We start from the raw sequence: 23,439 nt of genomic DNA on the forward strand, positions 1-23,439 counted from the left end.
TCCATACTTCTCTCGGGACTAATGCTTGTACAGTTCAACTCATTCCTCGTTATTTTGGATGCAGATCCACTTTAATTTTCCCTCCACATACCAGCCTTCTCTGGATAACTAAGACTTGATTCCTACAGGACATCTTTAGTCATCTTCTTGGAGCACATGCCCAAACCGCTGCTGACCAATGAAAGACCACTTAATGCAAAAATAAAATATTTTAAACATCCAAAATGCAAGATAGCCATTTATTACGTTCGAGGCATGATGTGCTTACAGAGTCAACAAAACATGCATGGGAGAAAAAAAAAAGTTTTGAAACATCAAAAATTTGTGCTTTGCATTCAAGAGGCCTTTTGAGTCGTAGACCACTAGCAGGGCATGCGCAGATGCGTTTAGGGTTTTAGTCAAACAGACTCAGATGATGTATTTAAAGCTGAATGTGCTGTCGCAGGAGAGCCGCTTGCCTTTGCATCTGCCACACAAGTCCTGTCTGTGGGGCCGTTTGGGGTCAACGTGCCGCTGCGTCAGGGCACAGGAGCAGCGGGCTTTGTTGCAAGTCTGGAGAACAAGAGATTCATGAGAATGAGTTGCAAGAAGGCAGACGTGAAGAAGCAGGGACGCAACTTACGTGGCATGTTATGTCTTCCACACGGTATGGGTTGAAGCCCTTCTGGCATTTCCTACAGAACTGTTTGAAGTAAACCTAGAAAAGAGTAGACCCATTTACGCCAAATCTATATTCAGTGATTCACTGATCTCTTGTGAAGTTACTCACCTTGTTTGTGCCCTGAACGCACCATACATAAGCACTTTCCCATCGCAGATTGCATTCTCTGCAGTGATAATATCCATACTTCTGTTCCAGGAACTAATTAAGCAGACAGGCAAATTAGACAATTACTCACCGGAATACACGACTGATCTGTGCATAGAGTTTATCCAGTTAAAAGTGAAAGGTTTATTTTTTAGACAGCATCTTTGAAAAACTTCAATTCTAACTAGTGTTCAGAGAATATATTGTTGGCATTTCGTTGCCGCTTTACAGCGGTAAACAGTACAGGTGGTACACTGCGATGAGAGAAAAGAAATATTCAAAAGTGCAATTGGGGCTGGAGTTGCTTAAATTGCGGTTCATTTCAGTTTCTCCTGAAATCTTAGGTAAAGCCACCGCACGCGCCTCGACTCACCTGGAAGCGCACGCGGGCCTTGCCCTTTGATTCTTCTGCGACAGGTGGCGCGAGCTCACCCTTCACCTGCGGCTGTAGTTTAAACTTGTGGCTTGGTTCAGGAGACTTTGCGGTCTTCCCATCCTCACCAGCTTCACCGTTCTCCTCCTCCGCCGCCGCCGTCCCCTCGGTGCCCTCTCCCGGGTCGCCGTGGAGCTCTACGGTCGTCGTCGCCTCAGAGGAAGCATCCTTGTTGTTATTTTCGTCCACAAGGAATGACGTGACGCTCCGGTAAGCTATGGGGGAGTACACGGCTAGGGTTCGGGGATAACGAACCCCACCTGTTGCCTTTGGGCTGCTGGGCGTGGCGGGTTCCTGTCTCTTCCTGCGCTGGAAGTCCCGCTTCATGGTTTGCAGGGTCCGCGGGCCGATGGCGCACTGCACCGAGGCGTCCTTCTTCGGGTTGACCTGCACCGCCACATCCTTGGTGTTGGCCTTCCGGAGCCTCGGGGTGAGTTTGGGGTTGATTTGGGACAAGATGGATTTCAACTGGGCGCGCTGGTGGTTGTTGAACGCATCAGAGTTGTCGCCGTAGTGGGAGAAATAACCTTTATATTTCCACCCCGCGGCTCTGGGCCGGGTGTACCTGCCCACATAAGGGTTGTAAGATGAATAGAAGTATCTGTCGACTGGCTCTTCACCATATGTTGCCATTTTTTTTTCTTTGCTCAACCGGGCCAGTCTGCGTGTTGTAACTATTTAAATAGATTGGACAGCGAGAACCCGCCATCAGGCCTGATTGGGTTCAGCTGTAGAGCTTCTGCTCAGATATTAAACATGAGACTTTTCATGTCTACGGTGTGTTTTAGGTAATGAAAGACTAGATATGTTGGCTAAGGAGGCTGTTAAAAAAAGTAAATTGATATTTGTCTAAATATAGTTCTCTTCGGCATAAGTAGAGTTTGAAAGAAAGTAAAAAGTTACGAAAAATGGGATAGGATAATGAAATAAAAGGGAAACATTTAGACAGGATGCAACATTGATGTTATAAAAATTAGAGGGATAAATAGAAGGGATTAGATAAGTATAAATAAAATAAGAACTGGCCAGTTTTTTTAACTGCATTGTTTTTAAGGTGGAGAAACATTTTACTGGTTTATGTAATTGGTTTAATATTAGTCGCACGAATTTTGTGTCAAAGAATATTATTGAAGTAAAAAAGGTCTATAATAGGGAACTCAAATTAGAAAATGTGATTGCTCAGTTGAATAGTAATGCAGGGAAATGAAATCTATATTGTCTTCTGAAAAGTACCGGACTCTTTAAGAGAATTGGAGGAAAGAAAATTATGAGTAGCAAAATCCAAGAGATGACAGTAGTGCAATATTGATGGATGTAAAAACAAAAGAAAAACAAGTCGACTACATATAGATCTTTAATTGCTTTATACAGTAATGTACAGATACAGCTTGGCACAGGCTTGGTTGCACGTTTTGATATGTTCTTTAAATCATCACTTACACACGGTCATAAATCTTTGTAAATTTTTTTTTTTTTTTTACTCCACAGGGAACAGCAGTGTTGTTTCATTTTAAAAGGCAACAGTGATTAACTTGAATGAATTAAGCTCATGACATAAAGCACCCCACATCAATCTTTCACATTCATCTCCCTGTTTGTTTGTTTTTAATGAACGATGGCAATCAAAATGTTCTGGTCTCATCTCCTAAGAGCAGCAGCAAAGAAATGTCAATTCCTAAAGTATTAAACAGGAGTGGGGTCAGGAGGGCAGGGCTCCAGCACGATTGTGTTCGGGTCGCTCACTGTCACAGCACCATAAGACGGCTCAAGGTCCTCGTCACGGAACCTCTGATACGTTATGTCTGATACGCCGCCGTCCATCATGGGGTCTGATTTACGCAGAACCTCCTTCCTGTACAGCTTGTAGGCCAGGATGAAGATGCCGGCCTCGGCTGCCTGGAAGAGCGCGTACAGCAGGGGGAACATGTACATCCCACCCATCAGCTGAGGAGGGAAGGCCAGCTTCAGGATGGCGGTGCACAGCTGCACGTTCTGACACCCCGTCTCCAGGGAGACAGACCTGCGGCTGTTGGGGGGCAGGTCGAACAGCACGGCCAGGCCGTAGCCCGCGGCGTACCCGCACAGAGGCATCAGGACGGCCACCACGTACACGGAGGGAGGGATGGTGGAGAGCAGCTCCGGCCCCAGCATCACCCCTGTCAGGACGAACAGCATCACCAGGGTGACCAGGAGAGACCAAAGGGAAGCCTGAGGACAGAGGGTCGCTGGATCAGAAAGACTGAGGCAACTTTTTATTTAGTAAAATGTTGTTTTTCACATTTTGCTCCATACGGCCGTGATATTAAGTCCATTCTATTGGGATTTTATCAGATAGACCAACATAAAATGGTGCATACCTGTTAGGGCTGGACAATAAATCAATAATGATAAATATCATGACAGAGACGTGACCAATATGTATGCATAATGTGTCTGATGGAATATTGTCACCTTCCTAAAAAAGAAAATGGCCTAAGTTATTTTTTTATCAAAAGTGATTTTTGGCTGAATCGCCTTTTGGCGAGAAAGAGGTGGAGTTTTCTTTCCTTTTTTCTTTCTATTTTTTATGACTTCGACCATTATTTTAGGAAGGTGACCAATCATTTCACTCATCTCTGATCCAGACTCGCACAGCATTCTGGGGAATGTAGGCAGAGGAAAGTCTTTAGCTGTTAGCTAAGCAAGGTTGGTGGAATCAACTAACTTTCTTGCTCTTTGGTTGCCTAGCAGCAACCCTTTGAGTAACTTGCACAGAAGCAGTTTCAGAGTTAGCCATGTCTGTTTGCAACCAGTCTAGCAGTATTTCAGATATTTAAAACAAAAGAAAACCTAATTGATAATTTTTGATATGGACTGATATGAAACGTTTATATTGTGATATGATTTCTAGACACATCATCCAGCCCTAATAACTGTGAAGTGGTAGGAAAAGTGTACATTTTCTGCAAAAAAAAAAAAAAAAAAAATCTGAAAAGTGCAGCATTAATTTTTTATTTTATTATTCTCAATACTTTCTAGAAAGCTTTTGGAGTTTCTATATGTACCAGCTTTGTAGAAAGTGGCATTTGAGTTCATTCTCATTTGCAGAATAGCTCCTGAGATGGGGAGTTTACATGAACATAATTTTTGCCACTGATTCTCAAATTGATTCAGGTCTGGGCTTTAACTGGACCATTCTAACACATGAAAATGTTTTGATCCAAACGATTCCATTGTCGTTTTAGAGGAAAGGGAACTGCACAAAAAAACTTTTCAGGTGTGCATCTCTAAAAAAATTTTTTAATTATGCCTTAGTTCACAGCCATACATCACTTTGTGTTGGTCTGTCACATAAATTCCCAACAATATGTAGTGAAGTTTTTGGCTGTAGCGTTCAGGGTTGAAGGATATTTTGGGTAGGGCATCGTTTGTTGAGGATCTCTGATCTGTTTTGGTTTAATAAAAACTCACATCGCATCCCAAGCTGGGCTGCATCAGTGCAAAGACGCCTCCTTCGTGTGAGACTTGTATCAGAAGGGACAGGGAGGAGCTCTCCCTGACTCAGTGTCTCTGATGTCACCGTCCCCTCACACCTCCCATCCCAGCCTCTAATGATGAGCGCTGAAAATTTACGCAGTGCGTCTTTGCGCAAAGTTGGTCTCCACAAACCCCACAGCAAAGCGCCTATGGTATTTCCAATGGAAAAGTCAAATATATTTAAAAACTAAAGTAACTGGAGCAGACATTACCTTTAAAACAATGTCGGCCACGCGTGTGTGGCGATATCTCAGCATAACACCCAAACCAATGGGGATGAGGGTGCTGCACAGGGTCAGGATGATGGCCCCGAAGGGCAGCAGGTTAACCACGGGCGTGTTGATCCAGGCCCGACTGTAGATCCAGAGGCAGAGGGGCATCAGGACCAGCGCTAGCAGGGTGGAGGATATGGTCATGATGATGCTGGGGAGAGCAGAGGACAGAAGCACAGTTGTTACAGAAAGCTGGGCGCGGTTTGTGAATCACTGTACAGACATGCAAAAATTACTTCAGGTCAGACTTAGAGCGTAACGTTATTTGTTCTCACCTATTCTGTGCGTAAATGTAAGAAAGACGCGTTCTGATGCGCGCTGTGAACTCTTCTGCACATTTGGGTGAGCACACGGGACCTACCTGAGGTTCATCTCTCCGTGGACCAGCAGAGACATGATGTTTGACAAGTTCCCACCAGGACAGCAGCCACACAAGAGGACCGCCATCGCTGCCACATCATCCAGAGAAAAGGCTAAAGCCAGAAGAAAAGCCACCAGGGGCATGATGACAAACTGACACACCAGAGCCAGCAACACCCCGATGGGTCTACGGATATGTTCCTCGAGCTGGCTCACCTCCACGGTGCAGCCCAGGCCCAGCATGGTGAAGCAGAGAACCAGTCCGACGAACACATTGATGCCGTGGCTGAGTGGGGAGTCCCAGAAGGCAGGCACCAGGTGTGGAGGTTCCGTCTGGGGAGAGGTCATAAATCCAAGCCCCGCGTCAGTCCTGAGTGCGCCGCCTTCCAGGAGCATGGCACCACCGGGCGCTAAAAATCCCTCCGAAACGAGCTGCGAATCCACGGTTTGCTTCAAAGTGGACGAGGTAAAGTCCGTGAAGGCAGCTGCCTGCGCGCTGGAGTTCTCCATGGCGCAACAGGAGGATCAAGTATCTCCACGGTCGCGTTGTGCGCCTGCTGGTGTCCGCGCGTAAAATGAGTCCCCTAGCGGCACGCGGTCACCAATAAGAAGCTGATTCAGAGCCGGAGGGGATGTGACGGTACCGATGGTGTTAAAGCGACTCACAGTCAGCCCGGTGCCACCGATGGGTCCCAAAGGACGGGAGTCTGAAGCTTCAGCTGCAGAGGTTGAAGCACTAACAGCCAGATTTGTGTTCCTGCTTTATACATCCACAAAAAAGAGAAAAACTGCCGCTCTGCCAGTTATCTTGGGGTTTGTTTTTATGCGAATGACGCACGGCTCTCTTGAACTTTATTGCGCAAGTAGCTTGCAAGATTTGACTATAATTTTTTTTCCCCCAAAATCAAATCAAGCTATCCTTTTCTATTTGTTTTTCATTTTGTTTCAGCTCTTAATTTAATTCTGGTAAAGTCTCGTGACCATTGTCTTGAATTTTGCAAGTTTTTAACCTGTACAGCTGTGAAAAAAAAGTGAGAAAACTGCATGGATTTCATTACAATTTGGTAACAAAGACACACATGGAAGCTCCGGTGGTCAATCTGAATAGCCAGATTTAATCATTGAAGTCTATTAGCAATCTGTTAAGCAAAATTTTATATGGAAGCTTGTCAAAAATCATCCCAGGATTTATACATGCGAGCTGATCTGCTCAACTCTTGTACTTACTGTGACAAACAGAACATACTTAGCTTTTTGTTCTTTCAGTGTGCATTTTAAAACTTTGTACTTGGGAAATCCTGCTGTGGAAATCCACACCTCACCATCTAGCTGTGTTTTTGTTGTTTTTTTATATTTGGTAGTAGGACAAAATAAACACCTTGTACAATTAATCTTTGTACAACTCAAATATGGAAGAATGTGTTTTTCTGTTTCTGGTTCAAATAGTGATTTATATAAAAAAATATTCTCTCTCTCGTACTGCACCAGAGTAAGAATCTTTTACAAGACAAATGTTATTTCCTTCCCAGAAATTAACCCTTTGATTTCTCCAATCTATTTTTAGCCATTATTAAAGTCCATTAGCAGTTTAGCACTGAAGTCCTCTAGATCAGACATCCTGAGCAACATTAATGGATTACGGTGATCTCTCCTCACAATAAATCACCACATTCAGCATCATCCGTGTGAACCGTCTGTTTTATGTGTCCCCAGCCCTCAGAAGCAGAGTCTGCAGCACAACACCGTCTCACTCTTCAAGAGGATACGAGTCCTGACGTCACGCCTTTGAGGTCCAGTATGGGATGGGATGATTTGGAACCACCCCGTGATTCAATCTCCTCTTCGCTCTGCACAAACATCACAGGCTGTTCCTGGCAACCAGGATGTGACTTCAGGTACGTAATAAGGTTTGTGTGTCGAATACATAATGCTTTTCAAGACGTTACTGAAATGATGGCTACCCAGCTAGCTTGCCAGATAGTCATTAACTGTACATTTTGGTTTATAATTCTAGTTTTTCTAGTAATTTACATCAATTACTTAATCTTATTTCATTTATTGATATTGTTCAACCAAATTAAACCCAACTTTTTGTTTTGGATGGAGGAAAAAAAAAAAAAAACAAGTCAGAGGCTACAGAAGAAAGGAGAAACTTTTAAAGTTTTATTTGAAATGTGACTTTACACAGCAAAACCAAATGTCATGGTTGTGGCTATAAAAAGGTTCATTAACAAAAAATGGTTCACACAAAGTGTGTGCTATATGTCTTTGCAACATTCATCCTGGCTTCCCACAAAATCTGAGCTTTGACAGAGGCACCCATCTCTTTAATAAATAGTTTCATTTACAGAACCAGTATTTTTATATATATATAAATACAAAGGCAAAAGGAACATTTTAAAGCAATTATAAGTGTGTTGATTTAGTTACAAAAACAAACAGGCAAGCATATTAACCAGGCATAGATGCAAAGCTGAAAACATCATTAGCAAAAAAAGATCTTGGCACAAATCATAAACAAACTCAAGTGAAATTTTAAATTATAGGCACTGGTTGAAGACACCCACCAAAGCAATGACCCAAACACCTGTTCTAACACCGGCATGCCTTTCTTGATTCATGTAGCACGTCACGTGAAAGCCTATCAAAACCTTCCAAATTATTTTCAATTCCTTTTATTTTTCCCCTCTTGAACGACACACAGATCACTGGGAAACAGTAGAGTTGTCTTGGTTGCATCGGCTGAATGGGTGACAGTGATAACTTCTCCATAACAACAAAAAAGAAAACGAGTCAGATTCTGGAAACCAATACAACTTCGGTTTATTGATGAGCTGTCCTTTAACTGAGCACTGTGAGAAATGTCCTGTAGGGGGCGTTATAGAACTGAGGCTTTGGCCGCTGCTTCCCTCACGCTCTGGTTTTCCACCAGAACTGATCTGACACTTCAAGACAAAAAAACGTGGCTTTGGAGAGTTAGCTTGCAGCTGAGGTTCATAATGAACATTCTCAAGAAACAGAATTTTTTTTTAATTCAAAATACTGATATGGATGTTTGGACATATGCTTCTTAAATAATTTGAATAAATAATTTGTAAAACAAACTTGTGCATACATTCTGGCTGACATTTTTATTTTTTTTTACTTTATGAGAGGAAGGATTAAAGAGTTCAACCCACACAAGAGAGGTGCTTTCACTGTTGCAAGACATCAAACAATTCTCTCAACATCACGGGACAGTTCACCTGCACGCCATCGTCATAGAGATCACTCACCAACACCTGCTGAACACAGAGCAGAACAACAACAGAAATGTGTGGGAACATTTCAACCTGAGGGAGGTGACAGGAGAGCAGAGGAGGCGGGAGGGAGGCTGGGCATGGAGGCATGACTGCAGGCAGCGTGTCCTCTGCTGGGTTCTTTGGCATTTTCTGTGTAGGCCGCACTAGATGCCCGAGGGCCCCCCGTCCCCCGCAGAGCCAGCCCCCCCAGAGAACGACGATGGGATGAATGCCCTTTGACACACTGTGGAGTCTCTCCTCTCCTTTTTAAAACTCTGATTTAGACACGTCTGTCTGTCTCTTTAAGGAAAATCTTGTCTAGGTACATAAAGTGCCTTGTTGTGTTGTCGCCTTCCTTCTGATAGTGTGGCCGGAGAGCGCCCCCTGCTGGCTAGGCTCAGTAACAACCTTCTCTCCAGTTGTCGCCTGTGCTGCCGTAAGATCTGGGAGCAGGAAGAGATCTAAAGGAAAACACAAAGAATTACATTTTGATAAGAGTACGTTATGTCTACAGTTATAAATTATACAAAGTATCTACAATGTTGGGGTTTTTAAAATTAGCTCAAGACTTGTAAAGAACCAGACACAAGACCAATGAGGTCTTCCTTCGCAAAAGGAGAGATCCACAATCTCTAACCAGCTCGGGATCAAACTCTGCTTGGGAATTGGCTTTTATTATGATGACCTTCTCAGTGGAACATTGCTGAGATAACAGAACCGATGGACCCATCGAGTGGGAAATTACATTACAGATAAAGAAAGAACCTTAAAGAATAACTGGTCAGAGCCAGTTAGGTAACTGAACTAATTTAGATAAAACACTCAAAAAAAAAAAAGATAAAACAATTACTAGTTTTACCCAACAAGTTAAAGCATAGGAATTAGAATATTAGAAATGAATTTCAGCAATTTGATGCATTTTTTTTTACATCGTAGTTGAGAACATGAGAAGCCACCAGGTTTAGACAGCTTGTTTGAAATGCAACTAGCAATTATTTTACTAATCAATTATTCTATTAATTATTATGATTAATTTGATAAAAAACTGGCACATTTAGCAGATCTTTAATTTAACCACTTGAGCATTTTTAAAACAAAATTGAAAATGCAGTAAAAGATGCAAATAAATAATTCAATTCCCTTTTTAAAATAAAAACAAATTTATTGCCTAAAATGTAACAAAGCATTCCTTTAGTGTATATTTAACTTCTAACGTGTGAAAAAAATGAGCTTCTTTTTTTATACAGAATCTGAACTGAGTGAAGCTAAAACTATGCAACTGCATGAGTTTTAGGCAAGAATATATCGACAGATAAAGTTTCTTTTTTTCCATATATGTATATATTTTTAATACAGTTTTGGCTTAATGGCTACCTAAGCATGTTGTTCTTTCAGCAAACTGGCAATTTTTGTATTTAAAGATTAATCAATCAGTAAATTAGTCGACAATTATTTCAATAATCGATTCATCACGAGTAATCCAATTGATTGTTTCAACCTCAGAGAGGGAGTATATTAAATCTCTGAAATTGGATTTCTGTCGGAAAGTTGTGAACAAATATCTTGCCCTATGCTCTTAAAGTTTTCATCTTGGTAAACGCTGATTAGTTTCCATGGAAACTTATTTATGCCAGTAACTTTTTGAACTGGATTACTGATATAAATCCGATGACATTTAAACAACGGAGATGTGTAGAAGCGTAGGAGAACACAGCTAGGCGTACCTGCGCACTGGTTGCGCCAGCTTGCTGCGAGGCAGAGGGATGCCTCCTCCTGCAGCAGCACTCGGTCGAGGAAGGCCACTGCGGGGCGGAGCCAGCGAGCGGGTCGGGGTGGAGGTGGCAGAACTGGGGGTGGATGTGGCCTTTACAGGCTGCCTCAGAGCCAGCGGCGAAGGCGTGGCCGGAGTTCGGAGCTTACTGGGAGAGGGGACTGCAGACGGGTAAAGAAGGAAAGAGGTCAGGTGTAACCGAGTTACGCGAGTCGTTCTTAAACTTACACCACTTATTTGTCTACTTTAGCGATGACATGGTGATCAACAATGCAATGGTGTGAGACTGGCATTAATGTGAGGTCAGTAGAGCAGCATGAAAGAGTACGGTGATATTTAAAAAAAATAACATCCCACTACCACAAATGATCCTTATTGGTCGGAACTACAAAATGGTCACTCAAGCATAAAATGAAACGGATCTTATTGGACACAGCTGCTGACTGATGATTTGTCATGTGTTGACAGAATGAGGCGAGTCACAAACGGAGCAAAAACAAGGACAGTCCAAAAGCACAACATCGATACAACCAGGGAGCGCAAACACAGTCACAGGAAACTTAGAGACGAGAGCCGTCAGTGAATACTCACTGAAATCACCTTCTTCTCCAAAGCAACAGGAGAGTGGGACTGGACAAAGACAACAGAGACAGGCCTTAATTCAGAGCAGGCAGGAAGGGGATGTGGGTGGGAATGTCAGACTGTTTTATTACTTATAGGACCAAAAATCACATAGCAGCCATATTTCTAAATCCACTTGCTACAGCTGGTTGATGAGATTCTGGGGTTATATTTAAACACAGTCTGGCTATTTGACTATGGATGGAAAATTTGAAATCCTCTAGATGTCTGCAGTTCACTCAGGCTCTGAAGTTAGCTTTATAGCTGAAGCGCTGACCCGGGGTCGTGGTGGCGCACGTGTCCTTGAGGTGGCTGGTCATGCGCTTTGCCTCTCATTCAAACAGGTGGATTTGTAGGGCGGGTTTCAGTTCACCTGGACTGGCCTTTATGTGAATACTGCACCAAGGTAGGCGTCAAGTATAAAACACCACGCCGTTTGCTCGGCTCGCAGGCTCTCAACTCAAACTTTCAAAGGTTTCAGACTGAAAGCTTGTGCTGAGCCGAGCAAACGATGCGGGAGAAATACCGATTTAGATTAATGTGTCCAGTCACTAATGCTAACCGTATTGAATGCTACTATAACATCCTGTTAGCAATCCAACAAGTCCTATTTGTTTATAAAAACCAAATAAAATAAACAATCAGCTGAACACTGTCCCCTCCGTCATCAGACTGTAATACAACCAGTCTGCTCCACCGTGTTATTTCCTCCATCTTCACAAAGAGAGCTGCACAAACAGCATCTAAAATGCATTACCTTACAGCCTCAGAGACAACAAGCTGAGTGCCTTAATGCACTTCACTCACATCCTTTTCAGCCCCATAAATATGGCGAGCTCATCATCTACACTCGTCGATAGCCCATGCTTTCAGTGTGGCAGAAGTTGTGCACATGTCAGTGTGTGAGATCACTTGGACAGCCTCCAGCTGGTTCAGGCCGTTACCTCGCAGGGCAGTTGGCTTTTGGAGAAGCTGTTTGGGTTTCGGGGATGAGCGAGAAGTACCGGAGTATCTTGGGAGCTGAGCAGCAGCTGGAAAACACGGCACAAGTCAACACGGACGTCTGAGAATCACCGCTTCACTGGAGATTCATAAAGAAAGCCTGGGAAGTCCACCAGGGGGCTCCACACGCAAACAGTTTGAGGATGCTTCCTCTAGGAGGTGGAGAAGTCCAGAGGGAAGAAAAAAGGAGGGTGTGGGTTACCCGTGCTTTACAGTGAAGAGAAGACAGTGGTTAGGTGGGCCTGCATGCCTGGTGCCACCAAAGCTCAGGTGGAAACAGAGAGAGGACCAACATGTGCCACCGTTTAAGATGCAATGAAGATCTTCTGCAGCCCAGGAGGAAACAGAATCTGATCTAAAGCATGAAGACCAAGAGTTCCCCGTCCCGCAGACGGCCATGTCAGAGTCAGCAGCTGAAACCTGCTCTGTTCCTACTGATCCTGGATTTAGAAAACACCATTACCTTTCCCTCTCTTTGCAGGATTACCTTAAATGGATAGTTGTTACTTACAGAGGGAGGATTTTACCCAGAAAGAACACAACTAGAGTTAAATCTGAGGGAAATGTTAGTGTGAAAGGTCCTCCAACCAGCTGCCAGTACCATGCTTTTACTCTGCAGGTTGGGAGCATTCCATTCGTGTTAAAGTTAGACAGGAGGAAAAGATAAATAAAAGATGTTACAACCAAGACTCATCAAAGAGGATCCCCCCCCCACACACACACCCAAACAACAAAGTCTTGTCACTACAAAGCAGCAGAGTCCCTCCAGTGGAAGAACAACACAAATCCCACTCACACAAGGACTAACAGGAGATTACAAAGCCTGTCATGTTGCTGAGCTGCAGAACAAAACAAATGCTTGAATAATGTCAGCAGAGTGGTTACAATATTTAATCTGAAGGCTGCTGCAGCATGAATAAGGTTTGTTTGTTGGAGTCGCATCAGATCGCTCAGGACGCCGTCAGGACTGATACTCACTGGCAGACTGGCTCTGGTGTCGGGGAGAGCCGCCGTTTGGCACTTGAAGGTTGGACTCGCAGCTGCGGCTGTTCTTGACCGGTTCTGGCGACTGAGCCGTCACGGCGGTCGAGCGCGTGAGGTTGGGAAGACTTCGGCGAAGCTTTTCTGCAGCACCAGGACAGACGGCGAATGAGCTCAAAGCGAACGGTAGAGAAGTACCGACACGTTTCCATGAGATACCGATATTCTCATGGAGCTGCTGACTTGAAATTCACACCAGATGTCAGTAATAAGAAATCTACACAAGCGTTTCTTTGTGTGGATCACTTGAATTGTTACTAGGGCTTAAAGATAAAATATCTGATTTCTTCATACCAGATCCAACTTTAAGATTTTTTTTCTTCTTACTTTCTTTTCTACAGACATTACAAATGAGAGAAATCATCCTTTCTGTGAGTTGAGTAACAGCTTACTAGAGCAAGAATGTTTGTTTAATTACAAGAATATTCGCAGAATAAATATGCAATTTTACCGGGTGGGTTATCAAAATCGGACAACCTCCGTCCATGTGATATTTTCTCCAAATTAGTCGTTTGCATGATTGTTTCAAAATCCTGCTACTGACAATAACTTGATGCTAATGTGTTAAAAGAAAAAGTACTTCCTTATCTGTAAATCCAATGCCAGAGTATAACTTAAGATGCTTAACATTTCTTATTTTAATTTTTTATTTTTGTGTAGAAGTTTTCATAAAATCACTACTTCATTCTCCTAATATCACCACTTTATTCAGCTAATACTGTGAGATTATTATTATTATGTTGTTTCAACTTTATTGGCAGCTAACTATGACTGCTTGTAATATTATGACTTAAGACCTGTAATTAATAAAATGTAGCCTAGCACTGATATTTTGTCATAGTTAACCTGAATTCAAAGTCCAAGTGAACAGAAACCGTAAAACAAAGTGACAGGCGCTGACATAACTTTGACCTGTGGGAAACCAAAGAGTGAAATGGTTAAAAAAAAAAATATCAAAATTTTCTAAAAAGTAATTTTTCCAAAACTTTTTAATGTTTTGGACTTTGGGCCTCCAATAAAATCTACCCACCTATCCATTTTTCCACCTATAAAATCGATTTATTGCCCTAATTGTTACCATTGATTTCATGTCAACAGCTCTAAATCAGATTTTGAATTAGAAAAGCACTGATAACTTCAATACTTGTGAGGTCTGTGTTTACCTTCATTCTTAACCACGCTGGTCTGCAGGTCATGGCCGTGGCCCTGCAGCGAGTGGCGCGGCTGCTGCAGCCGGCTGATGATGGGCTGCGGTGAGCCCCGGCTGTGGCCGTAGTCGATGGAGCGGGCGGGTGAGCGCGAGCGGGGGGAGTTCCTCGGGGAGACACGGGGGGAGTGGCGAGGGGAAGGACTGAAACGGCTGGAGGGCAGGTTGGAGGCGAAGGACATGTGCACCGCCTCTTCCTCGTCCTCCAGACTGTGCGCGTCCAACTCCTGGTCGCTGAAGGTGCTGCGCCGCAGCGAGTGGCAGGAAGAACCCGAGCTCCGCCTGGACGCCGTGGCGGCGTACTCCTGCCTCAAACCTGCCGACAGACATGAATGGTGTAACATAAATGCTTTGGGAGGCAAAACGTCAGAGCACAGCTGTAGGTAGAAGCGTTGCGGTAACATACTCTCTTCCTGCATGCGAGCCATTATCTGGACGTCTGTGACGTCGTTGAGTTTGTACGTAGTCGAGGAGCCCACTGAGTCCTCGTCCATCTCCGATGTGCTCAGCTCGCTGTCCACTGAGGACTGCGGACTGATCGCCGGAGGATTCCTCTCCGCCGCTGCGTTTCTCTGGTGCACTGGACAGGAAGTCATTCATGGACATTTCAGTCTCCCACTAAACAAATACAGCGCAGCAGAGTGAGATAACAAGCGCCCTACCAGAGTTACTGGGCATCAGCTGCTGGCGGACAATGGGAACTCTGCAGGGCGTTGAGGAGGGGGAGTTGAAGCCGCTGCTGTAGGGGCTGTTGGCTGCATTTGTGCTATATGGGCTTCCGTAGCTCTGCTGGAGATAAGGGCTTCCATACAGGCTCCTGCGCTTGTTGGCTAAAACAACAAGAACAGACCATGACTGAATGAATACATGCCAAACCAAACAGTTCCTTCAGGAAATTGCGATCACAATTACCAGTGTAAACTCACTCATGACTCTCACATTTTGTGCAATTTTCACCAGTCAACGCAACTTTACTACAAATTTGACCATCTTAATGTTTTCTGGCTCTCCTTTTCTGACCGATCTCTGCAACTGAGTTTTGACCAATCTTCTTAAATTTATCTTCCTGTTTCACAACATCTCATGAAAAAGCCAAACTTGCAAGATGAAAGCATGTGTGACGCTCAACAGTAACCTTAGCTCGTTTCTTTTCTTTTTGCAAAATCCATTTGGTGACGTTCTGTATGACCTCCTCATACTCTAAAAATGTCATGTTTATTCTGATTCAATGATTATTTTGCACTCCTCAGGATTTTATTTGTGTTAAAGGTGCTTCTTGAAGAACATACTTGGAAATGTTATTTGCACTTTAAATATTAACTGTGTTAAAACCTTGTCTTTTTGTGGCAAGGTTATGTGCAGCAATTTCAACTTTTGTAAGCCTACACAATGATGCAACAAATGTTTAAAATAAAATCAACTTTGATCACATTTTGAAAAGGGTGCCGCAAAAATCAGTAATTTCAGGTTGCTACTTGCTACAATTCAAAAAAGAAAAACTAAAAAGAATCACTGCAACTTCCTGGAGGGACAGACTAATTCTAAACATTAATTGAAATCTTTTATACTGCTTCCGTTCGGTGTGGCACCGTTTCGCCCTGATCTGCCGCAGTGTGTTGGGTCTCAGTGTGTGAGCCATCGCCTCAATGAAAGCTCTGTACTGTGCTGTAAGTCCGGTTGAGTGTCCAGCACCGTATGCTGAGTGCAGGCCTGATGGAGTTCCTAAACAATGCACACCATTCAATCCATATGCAGGCAGAACAATGCGATTCTCTGTGACAGCCTGCAAACCAGCAGTCAGAAAGCTCCATTCCTGAGCCCAATGATCTCAATCTGAACCTGGCAGATGGTTAACCGGGAAACCTCTGGTGGTTTGGAAGGCCGTCGTCTCGTTTTCCGACCCCAGAGTTCCTTTCTCCTTCTGGCTGGGTGTGTTTACGCTGCTCTGTGGTGAATGGAAAGCAGCCTTTTAAGGCCGACTTCCTTCTCCATCCACGTGGCCTCTTTCACTTTCCCTCTTCCTTCACCCTCAGGCTCGGCACTCTGTCCTCCTGCATTATTCAGGAAATTCCAGCATGTCCATCCTGCAAACATCTGCATGGATCAGCTGCTGAGGAATGTCGACAACACATCGACATGTAGGTCTGTAATGCTGAGTGAAATGGACAAATCAGTGCTCTGCTTTCCCCATTTTTCTACTTCTGGTAGAAGTTTCTGGTTTGGACCTAGGTAAGGTCGGACGGGTTCTTAAGGATTTTGCGGCTGTTGCATAACATGCCCCATCGCATCAGCTCGCTGTCATTCCACAAAGACACGGGCCAATCAAAGGGAGCTGCAGCTCGGGGACAAACTAAAATAGTATGCCCTAAAACTCTCATGTCCTGAAAGGAAGTGAAAAGAAATGCTGATCCCACCCACCATGATTAAAAAACAAAAAAGCTTAAGAACAATCACTTAAAGACAGAAAAACCCAAATAACCCAGCAACCAGCTGCTTCAAACCAAGCAGGATTAAATGTTTGAGAATGAAAAAAACAACAACCAAAAAACCAACACAAAGCTGAGTGTTGAAGTCCATAAAGAAAGAGCTAAAACAGCTGCAGAGAGCTGTGGGCAAATCACGAGAGAAGAACAAACAGAGACGCTTGTGTAAACAAGGAGATAAAGGCCAAAAAGGAGAAGAGGGATGAAACTGGCAGTGAAGTGTGAGACGGGCTGTGCTTGAACAGATTCTTAGGTGTGGGAGTCAAAGTTTCTGCTCAAAAAACGTGGCAAGTGACTCCAGCAGACATCTCTCTGCTGCGGGAGGCAGCTGTCAAAGCAGGAAGTAACCGCGTTCAACGGTTCCAGTCTATCAGGACTGCCTGACATGAGAGAAGACGTGCTGCTAACTCAGGGAGCTAACTCTCAGGCGTTTCCTCTGTAGAGGTTATGCAACCGAGACACGTCACCGGAGGTTCTGATTTTAGCCGGGTGTGCACTTACAAAAGGCATGGAGATTGATTGGAAACAAGGTAAAATATCTGACTGCTTTGTCAACGCGACTGCACAGAAGAAACAATATGCTGTTCTTTCACGTCTGTGCAGAGACAAACTAAACCAACACCATGGCAACAGGATTTCTAGGCTCTTGTTAGAAACTGGGTGTAATGGAAATTACTTGGGACTCACACGGGTGTGTCTTCTGACTCTGGTCCAAGTTTTCATAGAAGTTAGTAAAGAAGTTGAAATTAGTTTAAGACAGAGAATAAATGAATAAACTTTTTATTGTGCACATGGCAGGAGAATCTAGGGCTTTTGCAGGTTTTACCAACTCAAATTTAAGGCTTTTTAAGACCATGATGAATGAAATTTTAGCAACAGAAATTTAAAGAAGAAAATTGCATATTTTTCAGGTGCAGTTTTGCACACAATGCACCCGTGGCTAGGTGCACTGTGTGCAAAAACCCTGGAGTGGAAAGCTTTTTAGATTCACATGGGTCGACAGCAGAAGTGAGCCAATAGAAAACGAACGTCGTCCAGCCAACTGGTTATAAATGTATCCATAATAGACACAAAAAAATCTAGTTAGTTAGCTAATAAAGGTGCATTAGCAGCTAGTTACTTTAGATGTGTGTTCATTATGTCACAGAATACAATGAAGTCTGCGTGTGACTTAAACCTTTGCTGACCGAGAAGTCCTGTGAGAAAACCAGTTTAAAAAGCTACAAATTTTAAGACTTGCGATTCATGTATTTGAGGCCAACTTACAGTTTTTTTCATGAATTTAAAACCATTTAAAGTCTCAATTTTAGATACACAAATTTAAGGATGCATGGACACCCTGGAATCACATGAGAAGGCTAATGTAAGATGGCATCCATTAAAATATACACTGACATCACCTCCAACAGGCAGAATAACCCTTCAGCCTCATCGCTAAATCAAGACAGTGCAGTGAGATCTAGCACAAACATCTCCAAGCACATTCAATAACCTGAGGAAAATGATCCAGTAAACAAACACCAGCATTCCTGGATCTGGAGGAAAACGTGCATAGAGCTTTTCATTTAAGATTCCTGGACAACAAAGCAGAGAGTCCCATCTACCCCAGTACACAACCTTCAGCCCGACACGATCCAACGGTCACATGAGCATACCGCTGTCAAAATGGAAATGACCCGTCTCTTAGTTTAGCATTGAGGATCTGAAGCCAGTCCTCCGCCCCACACAACAACTATAATTAGTGGGAGTCCAAAAGTCAACAGCAGATATTGCAGCAACGGTGTGTTTGAATCCAGATTGAGCAACGGGATATTTTACACTCTTCAGAGTGACTGTGCCATTAAAAACTAAATACAGCTGCTTGTTTTAAATGCTGCCATGTTATAACATAACTTCACTTCACTTTATGATAATTAGAGTCTTTTTTTTTAACTTGTGCTACTATTTAAATAAAAGATAAGAGGTAAAGATCACGTGTTTCAGTTTACCTGACAGGGTGAGGTCCAGTCTGTGGATGAGCGAGCGTTTGGCCGATTCCATCTCAGGACTCGGGTTGTCTAGAGTTTGCCGACACCACACTATAGGACTCAAGGTTTTTTGCAGCGGACTGTTCAGCTTTGATTCATATAACCTGAGATTAGAAAGGAGAAACAAATCAAGCAAACAAAATCTTTCCAAATGTTTTGTATTGTCTAGTTTCTAGTGCAAATATCTTAATACATTTGAAATAAGACAAAACTAACTTAAAAGTAACTTTTCAGAAATGTATAGGAGCTCGTTTCAAGTCAACAATTGATTAAACCACTCGTTCCACTAGAAGATTTTTTTAATAAGACATTTTTCCATAAGTGAAAAAAAAATCTGCCAATATTAATCAATATTAAGGAATTATTGACTTAAAACAAACTCCTATATTTTGCTGAAAAGTGGTTTGTATGTTAGTTTTTGTCCTATTTCAAGTGTACTAAGACATTTGCACAAGAAAGTAGATGAAAAATACTTGGTAAGATTTTGTGTTTTTTAGTCCATAATGATTCAGTCAACACATTTATTCAGCTCACTGTACAAACAGTAAACAAATTTACTAAACGCCGAACTGAATGCATTACAATGATAATCTATTTCAACTTCCTCCTTTAAATAAAAATCGTATCTTCACACCTCATATATTCTGGTTTCACTGCAACATGCAGCACAAGCAGGAAATAAGAGGGAACAAAGGGAAAGAAAAGTTTAAGAATAGCTTTAGCAATAACAAAGAAATCTGGTTTGGTGATCAGTGTGTTCATAACCCTCGAAGGATGCAGCCATCAAAGCTGAAAATAGGTGTAAAAGTTTTCAGGACATTACACAACTCAGCTGGCCTATTCTAAAAGTAAAGCAAATGTGTTTATGATCGAGATAAGATAAGAGAAGGAATCTGAGTCAGCAGCTGTCAGCGCTGTTGAATTCGTAGAGGAAGTCTGCGAGATGAAAGCAAAAGTGCTGCAGGGAAAGTGAAGCTAATCCTGGGAAATACCAGTCTAGCATCAAGACTGCATGTTTGCGCCACTTGTAAACTCTACGGAGGTCATTCAAGTACAGTACGGCGCTCAGAAAACCTGCGTCTCCAGATAAAACGAGCGTAGTAACCGACCATAGATGGGCCGAGCGCTGCAGCAGCAGGGAGCGTTTTAAATCCACTCTAATGCTAATTTATGGGATTACGGGAGTCTGTGACAAGAGCTGGCGAGATCTGGGCACTACGTGGTAATCCTGGATATCAAGCTGATGTAAAACAGGCTGCGCCAAACGCTCTGCTGAGCACGAGTGAGCAGTGTTCAGAAGTAGCCTGACATCACTGCTGCAAACAACACAAATGACGGAGCTTGCCCCCTTTTTTTTTTACCTGGACATCAGGGAGCTCAAATAATTAGACTGAAAAGGAGGTTTGCAAGATCTGCAGCAGTGTATTTACAGCCTTAACTTGGATGATAAATCACCGAGTAGAGCACATATTATGCTGCACAAAGAGCTGAGGATGCCTATTAGGGATCTTCTAAACAGCAGAAGCTGATTAAATGAGCATAAACAGGCATCTCTTAAGGAAGGCCCATCATTATGTTCGCCTACGTTTGGAACTACGACCTCACAAAATAACTCCTCCCTTCCAACTCACTTCCCATCGCTAACTATGCATGGCCTGTTTTTAAAACTCCACAGATTAAAAAAAAAAAAAGTCCATCATATCATTGCTTCAATTGAAAACGCTTCTAGTAAATTGCCTGAATTTTCTAAGAGCTTCTGCACACTGCTAGTCTGCTGGCTGAAATAAGGTCCAGAAGTGGAATCTGAAGGAGTGACAGAGGTCATTCCTACTAAGTTAAAGTTGCTAACTCTGATAGCTTAATAACAGTGTTAGCTCAATTGCACTGCTAATGCTGTCTTAGCGTTAGCAGTTTTAGCTTAACATTGCTATTAAGCTGAAACTGCTGGTTTTAAAGTGTAGAGCTTATTTTCAAGTGTTTATTGTGTAAAATGTTTTACTCTTTAGCCATGCTGAGTTTTATAAAGTACTAGTGATTATCAGAAGGTGTTATTAGCCAGCTAGCTGTAGCCAGCCTGTCATTTGCACACCATCCAAACCGCTCTTACTTCTAGGTAATGAAAGTGTGGTTTGTTTCAGCCAGCTAGCCGGCAATATGCAGCAACAAGTAAGACGGAGAAGGTCCTGTGACATTTTACATTGCACACAGCTGAAGAAAACACTGACCATTTTCTGGCTTATAATTAAAACTTCTACTGTAGCCATAGCTATGCCTTTATATGGTTTAGTTGTTTTGTAACTTTTTATCCCTGGTAAGCCTTGATATCACCGATCAGCCCATGGTATACGTCTCAATTCACTGCACAGACGGAGACGTCCTCACTATGTTAATCTTTCCAGACATTATAGTGAGAGTGCATTAGAGCTGCTGGGCAGACATGAGGGCTGCTGGATTAATTCTGATAAACAATACATGTTCCCAAACGCTAATCCTCGTCTGTGCGACCCTCAGACATGACCTGCTTATATCATAATGTAGCTCTCATTGTTTATGATCCCTGCAAATGCTGTGTTAGAGGTCAGCTTTGTGAAGGCGTTGTGGCTTTCAGTCCAGCGTGATGAGATGATTTCCCAGCTACGTCTCAGTTGGAGCTGCAGAGCTCCTGTAGCTCTGAGCCAAATGCTGTGCTAAGAGAATTGAGAGGAGGACTATAACCATGGCTACCTCTCCCACATGACTGCTGGCCAGGAAAACAAGTCGGTTTTCACTGTACACACTGATCTCCTTCCACCACTCCCAGGACAAGCTAAGCAATCTGTCACTTTAAAAGCGATCATCTGGAGTCCAAACCCATCAGAATTAGGTTTCACTAATGTGCTTCTAGAACAAGAAGTTTATGAATGGCTGAGGCCAAAGTACTCAGGTCAGGAGGGGGTGAAGGGTGGGTTGGCATCACCCATATGTGTGCCAAACAATCCCCTCTGGTGATCCACAATGCAGCTCCTTGTGGGGATGACTTCATTATTTCAGACAGTTTACTGGGGTGATTGTTAGCCAGGCGTCTATGTGGCAGCAGCTAATGTGTAGAGCAGCTGTGTTGGAGAAATGAAAGCTCCCAGCCAGCCCTGAAGACGCAGGCAAGTTTCCACCCAACACAAGCTCGTCACTCACCAGCTGTCCTCGTCTTCGTTTAGACAGTCCATGTCTTCAAGATCTAGGATGTCCACTTCATCTAGAATTGAGGTTTCCCCGTCAGCCGTCAGCCCCCCGGCGTTGTCTGGGTAGAGGGAGTTCATACTAGACAGAGAGGTGGCAGCAGATGCCCCCTCGCACTCATACGCCCTCTTGAAGCTGATGCCGTCGTAGGACAGCCGGGGTCTCGAGCAGCGGTTGTTCTCCACCGACCCACCGTAGCCGCCCGAACCGCCGAACCCCACCCCAGGGAAGCCGGCCAGACCGGCTGCCATCCCCACTGACAGGGAGGACGACTCGTACCCGGCGCTCAGGGGTCTGTGGTTCGCCGACATGGCTCCGGACGAAGACAACATCGTGGACCGGCTCCGGAGCTGCTCGTTCTGCTGCTCGAGTTTTTTCACCAAGTCCTGGAGCTTCCGCACCTCCAAGTCCGCGTTGATGTTAGAGTTGATATCCTCCATGGTGATTCCTCAGCCTGTCGAAAATCTACTGCGGTCCGGAGTGTTTTCTTCACGGTTACTCTGCCGACAGTCCCTTTCTTTCTCTTTTCCTTACCAATATCTACGTGTTCAAAGAAGACACTTTGGTGTTTGACTGACTTGGTGAGCTCAGCGTCGTCATCTTCTCTGGATATTCGCGTTTACGGGCAGGGTCGAGGCCATTTTCATAATACTCGTCACCAACTGTGAAAGACCAACAGGCGGCGGATAGCATACGTCACTGCGCTCGATATCGAGAGCGAGCACGTAACCAACACCTATTTGCTCGTGCACGTTGAACCACGTCATTAGGGAGGGCGCGGTAAATACCATAGATATTCATACGGTAAATATGTCTTGTAAACGCCTCAAGACTGAAAAACTGCTAATAGCCATGTAGTTAAACAAATTCTAACGTTAGCTAAAACTGATAAAGATAACTTGCGCTCCATAAGCAAATGCACGTGTCTCTGGTGACATCACACCAGGTACCAAACAAGTGTAACCTGAGAAAGCAGTTTACAATTTATGAAGGCAGACCTATTTAGTAAGGGGGAGAAGCTTCATAAAACAAAACCAAAATCTTATCTACTTCTTGCTACATAATGAATGGACTCAAATTAACCTTATTTGTCAGAAGGCTCAGGTTAATTTAATTTGCAAGACCCAGTCCTCATTACGCAGAGAAATGAATAAATGAAATGTAAAAAGGATTTCCCTGACAACATGAAGTAGGCTAACAGATGTTATAAGCACAGATTAGAAACAAAGTTATTAATGAAAGCAATTACAAATCAACTTCTAAGGCTTTGGAACCCAAGTGAACCACAGCGAGACCAAAATTACTCCAAAAAACACACAGACGACACATTCAGTAGGTCACAAAATAACCTAGAAAAACATCTAAAGTGCTGAAGGCCTCACCTGTCTTTGTTAATGTTCA

The 23,439-nt window shown here is 43.4% G+C and overlaps 3 protein-coding genes across 5 annotated transcripts; all 3 read right to left on the bottom strand.

The window, feature by feature from the left end:
- Positions 1 to 209: 209 nt before the first annotated feature.
- LOC103137133 (zygote arrest protein 1-like) lies at positions 210 to 1,922 on the bottom strand. Its single transcript, XM_007550723.2, has 4 exons — positions 1,182 to 1,922; positions 770 to 862; positions 623 to 697; positions 210 to 552 (listed from the first exon to the last, which is right to left on the bottom strand). Exons 1-4 carry the CDS (start codon positions 1,872 to 1,874, stop codon positions 409 to 411), a joined length of 1,005 nt encoding a protein of 334 aa, XP_007550785.1. The 5' UTR covers positions 1,875 to 1,922; the 3' UTR covers positions 210 to 408.
- A 655-nt stretch (positions 1,923 to 2,577) lies between these two features.
- Positions 2,578 to 6,191, bottom strand: LOC103137180 (sodium/bile acid cotransporter 4-like). The gene is made up of 3 exons (XM_007550793.2): positions 5,391 to 6,191; positions 4,970 to 5,180; positions 2,578 to 3,449 (listed from the first exon to the last, which is right to left on the bottom strand). Exons 1-3 carry the CDS (start codon positions 5,897 to 5,899, stop codon positions 2,925 to 2,927), a joined length of 1,245 nt encoding a protein of 414 aa, XP_007550855.1. The 5' UTR covers positions 5,900 to 6,191; the 3' UTR covers positions 2,578 to 2,924.
- Positions 6,192 to 7,530: 1,339 nt separating this feature from the next.
- LOC103137134 (SLAIN motif-containing protein 2-like) lies at positions 7,531 to 23,003 on the bottom strand. 3 transcript variants are annotated; one of them, XM_016670783.1, is made up of 9 exons: positions 21,994 to 23,003; positions 18,784 to 18,926; positions 14,975 to 15,142; positions 14,719 to 14,892; positions 14,269 to 14,628; positions 13,043 to 13,189; positions 11,033 to 11,071; positions 10,395 to 10,602; positions 7,531 to 9,131 (listed from the first exon to the last, which is right to left on the bottom strand). In XM_016670783.1, exons 1-9 carry the CDS (start codon positions 22,476 to 22,478, stop codon positions 9,068 to 9,070), a joined length of 1,788 nt encoding a protein of 595 aa, XP_016526269.1. In that variant the 5' UTR covers positions 22,479 to 23,003; the 3' UTR covers positions 7,531 to 9,067. The 3 variants fall into 3 exon arrangements, with proteins under 3 accessions (XP_016526269.1, XP_007550786.1, XP_007550787.1); XM_007550724.2 differs by lacking the exon at positions 11,033 to 11,071 and adding an exon at positions 12,007 to 12,093; XM_007550725.2 differs by lacking the exon at positions 11,033 to 11,071 and having other exon boundaries at positions 21,994 to 23,002.
- Between the last annotated feature and the right edge of the window lie 436 nt (positions 23,004 to 23,439).

This window comes from Poecilia formosa, unplaced genomic scaffold (assembly GCF_000485575.1).
Source record: "Poecilia formosa unplaced genomic scaffold, Poecilia_formosa-5.1.2 Scaffold37, whole genome shotgun sequence".
Classification (NCBI taxonomy): Eukaryota; Metazoa; Chordata; class Actinopteri; order Cyprinodontiformes; family Poeciliidae; genus Poecilia; species Poecilia formosa.